This window comes from Diadema antillarum, unplaced genomic scaffold (assembly GCF_040938485.1).
Source record: "Diadema antillarum isolate AM-2024a unplaced genomic scaffold, OU_Dant_1.0 seq00000162_RagTag, whole genome shotgun sequence".
In the NCBI taxonomy this organism is placed as follows: domain Eukaryota; kingdom Metazoa; phylum Echinodermata; class Echinoidea; order Diadematoida; family Diadematidae; genus Diadema; species Diadema antillarum.
In genome coordinates, this window is record NW_027271233.1 from 421,758 (window position 1) to 431,083 (window position 9,326).

Consider the following 9,326-nt stretch of genomic DNA (forward strand, 5'->3'; position numbering starts at 1 on the left):
AAGTGTTATTCATCAATATGACTGATTGTGAGGTCATGCAGCAGGGAATAATTTTCCTTCTTGAAATGAAATAGCAAACTTTGTCGATGGACATAATTTATATTTTGAATAAATTGGTATACAATTATATTGAATGAAATTGTTACACAAATGTATTTTTTTTTTTAATAGCAATCATATATATCCAACATAAGAAATTAATAAGAAGTGATGATACATTATAGGAGAAATGATTGATAAATTTTGTAACACTGGGTGCACAGTATGATTATTGTGGAACCTGTCATTTGAGGGTTTCGTGTTTGTGAGGTTAACAAATTGTAGAATTTGACTTTTCATATTTCCAATGATAGGTTGTGCATCACTGGTCTGGAAAATGCAATGTGATGACCACATGATGTCACAAGATCTTATATTTCATACATTGTCTCTTTTCTTCTTTTACTGTTACGACACAACTTTTTAGAAAAAAAAGATGCCATGTTAGCATTCACAATGATTGGCATTTCACATATTTTATGCAGTTTCACAGAGAAAAGTGAATTTTGCTACTGATTTTGAGGAAACTATCCTTCCACAGTGTAAAGTGTACATGTATTTGCAAACCTGAGAAGCTTCAAACTCATTATTTTTTCTCTACCTTCAGTTTTGTAGTGTTCACATAGTCTAAGTTCAATTCCATGCTGTGTACAAATGCAAACATGAAGCTCAGTACATTCAAAGGCTAATGAGCCATTACCTGAAATGTTTAATAAGAGAATGATGTCAGAACTGATATTCGACTTCGTGCATGTTGCATTCTGGGTAAAATGAATGGATAGTGCATTTTGCATTAACTTATTACAGTGTATCTCCTTAATACTATAGGTTTTCCGAAAACTTCTATTATACATGTATGTATTTGTTACACGGGCAAGAGAATAGAATGTGTTCCTGATTTTGGCATGGCTTTTGCAAAATTGAGATACAAGTACAAATGTACCATGCAAATATTTCCATGATTGTTCATTTGTATCAACCTGATTGTAACGGGTGAATACATGTATTGGCAGCCCCATAGTGTTGTACATATTCCTTTTATAGTGTCATTGCTGCCATTGTGATTTGGTTTTCTTTTCCATTGTTTTTTGTTTTGTTTTTTGTTTTTGTTTTTTATCACACACTGTAGTCAAATCAAGCATTATGCTCACCGTTGTTAGAGCATAGATCAGGCAAAATTTACATAAATGATAAACCCCATCCTGGTCGTTACATCTATTCTTTGTCTACAATACATGTACACATCAATTTGTGATTGAACGGGCAAAGTCTGTGGTCCCTTGTCCTGCGTGCGTGTGATCAGGGTTTGATAAAATGCTGACTGATCTGTTCATATGTATGCCAACATGATCTGTGTATACATGTACGATGTATTGCGTCACAATGACTCTTCATATTTTGAAAGGGGGGGGGATGGTTGTGTGTGTGTATGTGTATGTGTGTGTTTGTGTGTGTGTGTGTATGTGTGTGTGCATGTCTTTGCATAGTTACCATTTATGTGTCTCTAAAGTATGGAAAACATGTGCAAGATCTGATTTACGGTGTACATTGTATATCTTTTTGGGGAAGGCAATGGTGAAATTTGAAGAGTTTGTTCGCAAAAACCGATATGTCCATTTTTGAAGATTTTGAAGTACCGTCTCTGTCATAAAGTACAAAATAATACCTTTTAAATGATGTATTGGTCACTACATATAACGGTACGTTTTTGAAGTTATGGTCAAAAGAAGCAAAAATTGTCTTATTATTCTCTTTACTTTTCTTGACCTTTAATCGCAAATATCTCCATTTGGCAAATATGGACTTATCCGTTTTTGCGAACAAACTCTTCATTTGTTTCTGTAGTTATGTAGTTGTTTATGTAGTGACTCAAATCCTCCCCACCTTCACGCACATATTTATCATAACAAAATTAATGTGCATACCGTATGACATGCTGATTTAGGTTGTGCAGTGTTGCACCGCCTGATGACCTCGACAATATGAAGAGCTTGCTTCCAAAAGGCACTAAATCCATCATTTTTCAATGGATTTAGCGCCTTTTGGTTGCAAGCTCTGCAATTGTTTTTCCTCGTTTCCTGATGCATGTACATTGTACCATTTTTCGGTTAAACTGGAAAGTACACCACTATTCATAGCATAAGGCTCTACTGATCATGATTATGCACGTCCCATCATACGAACCCACAAACAAGTGTACATGTACACACACGCCCACACACACACACACACACACACACACACACACACTCACACACACACACACACACACTCGCTTAATAGTTTATCACATATACGTGTATTTCTACATGCATACGCGCAAACATGCGGTATACTTATTCATAACCGATAACTCGAGCATGATATTTGATGTAGATATCATAGTGGGGTGGCTTAGTGACAAATATACTGATAATCGTGACACGCCGGACAAAAGTGTCATTTTTTCCTCAGACATTTGTATATATATGAGGATCAAAATTAGGGGGTGCTCCAAGAAATCCGCTAACAGAAAAAATGAGAAAATGCCCTTAATTTGTACATAACAATAATGTCTGAATTCAAAGACTATACACAGGGCATTCGCCAGGTTTCTGTACAATGCAATGCAATGTACATGGTTGCTAGTCTTAAAATTCAGACCCATAATACGACATATTATGTGCATGTTTACAGTAATACACCATTTTTACTGGTTTTCCTATGGTAACAGGTGGTTAGTCTGTGCTGCAGACCTGAGGGAGGTGTGTTGGAATAGTCCAGTTTTCTTAAGCAGCTTTTCATTAAATAATTTGATATAATTTCTGGTAAAGGATATTTTTAGTACTGTCCTACCTCCTGTAGAGAAATAGCAAAGAGTGACATGTGACTCTGGCTCAGATACTTTAAATCTTGGGCAATGACTGAGCCAGGTGTAGGACTATGTCACAGCTCATTTTTTCTCCCAGAACTACTAGTTTACCAGTAGAAGAGCTGCATATTCCATTGAGAACTTAAGGTTTTGGGTATTGCCCTACATATTTCCTAACAAATTTAACCCGTTTCCTCCAAGATTGTGTGAATTCCATAGGTTTAGCGCAGGGATTACCTGGTTCCCGTAAGCAATTTTTATAGTCCGCACTTCCCCTCTCTATATGTTTCTTATTTCTTATGGGGGTTATTCAAATGTTTAAAAAGGTTAAAAGTTTGTTTTCATAGCTGAAGTTGAATTTAGACAATTTGAATATTTCTAAAAATATATTGATATTTGTAATTTCACTCATAAAGACTTAAAGTGGTTTGAATATTTTTGGTCTGATAGCTATGTATAGACATGTTATTAAAAAGTAAAAGCAATGTTTGATTGGTTCACATTATCCAAAGAGGGTGGGATGTAGTTGGCTGGTGAACAAAGTCTATGGGGAAGTTTAAAAAGTTGATAGAAATAAAACAAAATCAGCATAGAGCAGAATCTAAATCACAATATAATATGACAAAATTCCCGACCCCAAAGACGGTTGATTCTATGATGCTTTATGTCAAAATACAGTCCACCCAAAATTCATGTGATTGATAGGAGGAAAAAGTATAGTACATTAAAAACAATATAGTTCAACTAACCCCATTAGTCCAGCAGCATAATGAAATGATTGTTAAGTTTTATCGTCTTGTCAATTGAAGATGATGTTACATAATGACAATTATCAAAGTCAGCTAGATCTACTAGTATATCAAGAAACCAAAAAGAAGGGGTGGGGTGGGGTGGGGAGAGAAGAATGAAGTAAGTTATTAGTATCTGTAGTTTTGGTTTTCAGTATATTCATTTTAATTTCCTTAATTTCCGTTAGTTCATCATGGATTGGAGCATTTGTGTACTAGTAATCTGCCAGGAACAAACACAAGAAAAACTTAAAGGTCCTATATATACACTTTTGGGAGAGTGACTTGAAAAAAATGTTCAGGATATCACATTTTATGCATAATATGTGTAGGTCTGGGGGCATTTCATGAAGCATTTTGTCCGACAAGTTGTCGGACCAATTTGCTCTCTGCCAATCAGATGCAAGGATTTCTGTAGTTTGTAACAGTTTGTCAGAAAAATATCTGACCAAACTGCTTCATGAAATGCCCCCCTGTTGTATCACAAGACATCCTACCATATACAGTTTTTGCAATCAAAGCAAACATATAAAGAGATATCAGTATTTTTCTCATTAAAGCATAAATGCGGACGGTTTAGTCTGGAAACATGTTATCATAGAAATATTGTTCACATTTTGTGTTATTAACAATACTTAACATTGATTATACAGATTCATTTTTTTTACAGAGGTTCTTTCTATCCGTAACTCACACTTAAGAATAATTTTCAAGCACTAATTTTGGGTTTTTGCCTTTAATTATCCACACAAAGGAGGACTCAATGCATAAAAGGTGTATGCTTTATTTTTGGAAAATGTTGAGGAGATCAGGAAAATTATATATATTGATGTAGATTTTGGACCTGAAGGAGCAGTTGAAGCATTGTTAAGAAACAATGCCTTGTGGCATCGTTCTTATCATCAAAAATTAATAATGACAAACTCAAATGAAAATTGGAGGGGGGAAGAAAAGATGAACATAATGACATGAGACAGCTTGGTAAAGATTAAACGCTAAAATAGACAAAGCAGCCTCTTTTCTCAGTTTATACTTATCCAGAGTGTGTGCTTTCTTTCCAGTACCGGTATTGTTATTTAGATAGGTTAGGGGAATCTCTTTGAATTGTGTGATACATCATTTTAAAGCTTACAGTCTGCTCTTTCAGAATCTGTCCTTAAAGGACAAGTCCACCTTCATGCACACGTGGATTCAGTGAATACAACAATATTAGTAGGACACATCACAGAAAGCTTGGAAAAAATCGTACAATCCGTTCAAAAGTTATGATTTTTTAAGGTATCTGCACAGTCGCGGCTGGATGAAAAGACTACCACAGTGTATGATGTCACATGCGCGCATTCTAAGGAAAATAAAATGAGAATTTCACAAAACCATACTTTTTGAATAAAGTTCACATAGTTTCTTTGACTTGCTACTGACGTATGTCAAGGGTAATATTATTCCCCCTGCCTTCTGAAAGAGAAGTCGAGTATCCTTTTGTAAGCGAAAATAATTTATGTTGAATTTTCTTTATTCATTCTTTATATCGTTGTACACATGTGACATTACAAGGTATAGTAGTCTTCTCATCCAGCCTCGACTGCATGAGGAGACATAAAAAATTCATAACTTTAGAACGGATTGTCCAATTTTCCTCAAACTCTCACTGATGTGTTCTACTATTGTTGCTGCATTCACTCAACCCACATGCTATAAAGGTGACAAATCTTTGTCTGGCGACTTTTTTGTTGATCAATTATACCAACCCTGATGGAAATCTCTTCAAATTCATAAGTTCTGAAGTCTCCTTTAAGTTTAACCAAAATCTATATATGTAGTTGCCATGGCAACATACTACTTAACACTAATGAAAAGTATTTCAAACCTCTATACATCCCATCGATCAGTTGTACCTATTCAAATGGAATCTCTTCCAAACTGAAAAATAGCCTCCTGTAACTAACTAACAATTAAAAACCCTAGTTTTGGGTTGCCATGGCAACGCACAAATCAACAATTATATTTGACCTCTGGTTTATACTCTTGGTACCTTCTATACAACGTTCATATCAAACTTTGTGAAAATTGAATCTTCCTACCTGGAGAAATAAACAAAAACATGATTTTTAGAAAAAAGTTCATTGACCTTTGACCTTTGGAAAATTCACTCCAAATTCAATCAAAATATTTTACTTGTTCTCAATATTCTTCCTGCCAAGTTTTATCCAGATTGGATATTCCTGACCTGAGAAATAGCCAAAAAACCTATTTCACAAATAAAGGTCATTGACCTTTGACCTCTGACCTCCTTCCCAGCATCAATTTTCTTGGAGCACCCTATTTTTTGAGAAGGTACATCATGAAGTACCTTTGGTGAAAAAATCATGCTTTTGTCCGCCGTGTCACGATAATTTCACTAAGCCACCCCACTATCAACACAATAAGCTTGGTCACGTTGACCATAAAACTAATACATTGTACATGTAATCATAATTACAGTTTGACGGCCCGCGTAGGTCCAACGAATCCGTTTGTACATTATGTACACATCGAATACAGGCAGTTAACTTCATAAAGTGAATGTGACTGTCGTTTCGTTGCTCTTCCTTTATATTTGCAACAACATACACTGTATTTCCAATGACAACATGTCTCGTAGCTTTTACAGTACATGTGTATATCACATCACATTGTCTTTCCACACATTAATAGACCCTATAGTTCATACTTTCATCGCAATTGTTCGCATATCTCTATTTCATTGTGATGAAACAATTCCATGATTAATACTCACTGCGTGTCTTGTTCCGTCATTATCCATTTTACGTTCCATCTGACAGTATTTTCTACATCGTGGAACATTTTGTTTTTTTAAATAAGATCCCCAAAAGCAATGTATCCATTTCGCGTTCACTCTAACAACAACAACAGCAACAACAACAACAAGAGGTCAATCTGTAATTAAAGCGATGGTACATGGTCGGTTGAGATGGGCTTGAGAATTCTTACATTTTTTGATTATAAGTTTTTTTTTGAGATAATGAGAAACCTCTCATGGAATATAAAGGAGCATATGATTTTTAAGAGGAATTGAAAGCTGATTTTATGAAACTTGGTTTTGAAGTGGCTGAGATATTTCATAAAGCGGTTTCTAAATATCTCGCAAAAAGCTGAAAGCTGAATTATCACCTAAACTAATACAAAATCATTCCTTTAATATGTATGCCTTATTATGTACAGTATTTTGTGTCAACTTATTTTACCCAATTCCATTGTGTATTCAGTCCAGCTTCTTCTTTTGCAACTGAGTACATTTGTAACAAGTTTTCCCAGGCAGGGTAGATACAAAATTGCATTGTATAAATAATGAAGTTGGTCGTATCAGTCGAAACAAACTGAGGAAGATGGGTTCATAATGATAGTTCACAGCCCCAAACAAAGCCAAGTTTCACAAGTTGTATATCACAAGTGTACTGCATAGTAAGAACACATCGTTTGTTATTCGTCGGGTGCGAACGCAGGCCAAGGAACAGGGATTTGCGGGATGCCAGGTCCTGGCAGCGAGGAACCGATCTCGTCCCCGGTCTTTCTCCGCATCGGATCCTTGATGAATCGCAGCTTCGTGCAACCTATGGACTCCATGTTCCTCTCTACGATGACCTCCATGTGACAGGTATTGCAGACGTGTCGCCGAATATCTCCCGGTCCCCTTGGGTATGGGTACATGGGTACAGGAGGGACATTGAGGTAGATCCATCGGGAACCATCGATGGACTCATCCGAGTGATCGACAGTTGATTGCATTGAAAATGAAAACGGTTGTATCACTCCGAACATGGTATCGACGCCATCATGACGGACTGGCTTTACCCTTCGCGAGTGCCCCGGATTTTGAAGGAATGGAAAGAAGCAGTTCAAGTTAACGGCATTCGTGTAGACCGTGTAGGTGTCTTCCCCCGAGCTGTAGTAGAGATCAAGGACAGTGGTCGATCGTTCGTCGTGCTGAAGGATTGCCACCAGACTCTCGACATGTTCCCGAAGTAAGCTCATTCCATAAAAGTCGGCTTCACTAGCGAGCATGCGTAGCTCCCTGAAAGTGTCGGGGAGAACCAGACGACCATTCCGCAGGAAATTCAGAATGTGTCGGAATATTTCTCCGTCCCTGTCGATCCAATAATTCCCGCTCTTGTCCCGCAGAGGTGCCACTTTACCCTTCCCGATGTCGCTCAGCATCGAATTCGGCAGTCCCGCTAGCGTCTCCCCTGTGGTCTGGTATAGCCTTCCGCCAACATTCAGGCCGACAATTCCCGGATGGGGGGATTCAACCTCGATCAGCCCCTCTACGTGCCCCTTCAGCGCCTTGAGCTGGAAGAAATCCGCCTCGCCCAGGAGTTGGTGCAGCTCGTTGAATCCCGTAGGTAGGAGCAGCTGCCCGCCGCGGAGGTAGTTGAGCACGTGACGAAAGATATCGCCATCGCGGTCGATGAGGTAGTTACCGTCGTCGTCCCTCGCTGATGGGATCCTCCCGCTCAGCATTAGACTAAAGAAACAGTCGGGGTCTCGAGTCAGCGTCGTTCTTGACGTCCGGAAGATTTTGCCACCAACGTTCAATCCGACATGCGATGTGGCCATCTTCAGATTAAGGCAGCATCATAACCACACTGTGCAAAGTTTTCACACTGTGGCCATTACAAGCTACATGCCTTTGAACATCGTGTAGTCAACATCCCTGGCAACATATCAACGAGCTTTTCATTGTATATCATTTATGACAGGTGTGTTGGCAGCAGTGATCGGCCGTTAACCCACATTGTATAGGGTGAAACAGAGGTCATGAATGGTCACTTGTCTTTGTTCAAGCCCTAAATTGTGTAGATTGACCTTTCTCCCGTTACCAGGGTACAGGGGTCTGTTTGTGATCTGATAACAACACATGCATTTCGATTAATGACTTAAGATAGACACCAACAATATACTTCTGCACACGACAAACTGGTCTACCTCTAGAATGGTGACAAGCTGAGGAAGCTATTAAAACGTGAAGCGCGTCAAGTGGATCGCTCTGATCCTATTCCACATTCTTCCTAGGAAGCGCTAATGACCTAAGAATCACTGCACAATGAGAACAAAAGAAACGTTTTATGGCTCTGTGTGTGTGTGTGTGTGTGTGTGTGTGTGTGTGTGTGTGTTGTGATTATTCCAAGCTTTTGTTATAAAAGACATACATTTCTGATGTAATCCTGCAAAACCACATCAATTTTTCGGATAGGCATTTGACAATCATGATACTAGTCTACCACACCCATTTATTCGCCATATAAACAGTAGGCCTACGGACGTGATAAACGTAAACACTGACGAACCTTTTAATAACAATTTGATATTGATATTCTAGCATCCATTGCTAGTACGAAGTTTAGATTACCACTTGAACTTTGGTACTATGGTCGGTGCTATTATCGACAGAGATATTGACAGTCGAGCTTTAAGTTTCATTTGTACGTTTAATGTAGAACGTCAAGAATTCGACGTGTAAAAAGTATGCCACCTTCAAAATACGCCACGAAATGGAAGATTTGAGGAAAAATAAAAGATAAGTGACATGAAGAAACATATTAGTAGAGATAGATATAAAGAAGCGCCATCCTATAGCCATGCGATATGAT

General features: G+C 37.9%; 1 protein-coding gene across 1 annotated transcript; it reads right to left on the reverse strand.

Annotated features, from left to right (window-relative positions):
• Window positions 1-7,158: 7,158 nt before the first annotated feature.
• LOC139728037 (uncharacterized) lies at window positions 7,159-8,292 on the reverse strand. The gene has a single exon (XM_071639001.1). It carries the CDS (start codon window positions 8,290-8,292, stop codon window positions 7,159-7,161), a length of 1,134 nt encoding a protein of 377 aa, XP_071495102.1.
• Between the last annotated feature and the right edge of the window lie 1,034 nt (window positions 8,293-9,326).

What these genes read in the sequence shown, in the direction of transcription:
- LOC139728037 (XM_071639001.1), bottom strand. Translation starts at nt 8,292, where the DNA reads ATGGCCACATCGCATGTCGGATTGAACGTTGGTGGCAAAATCTTCCGG.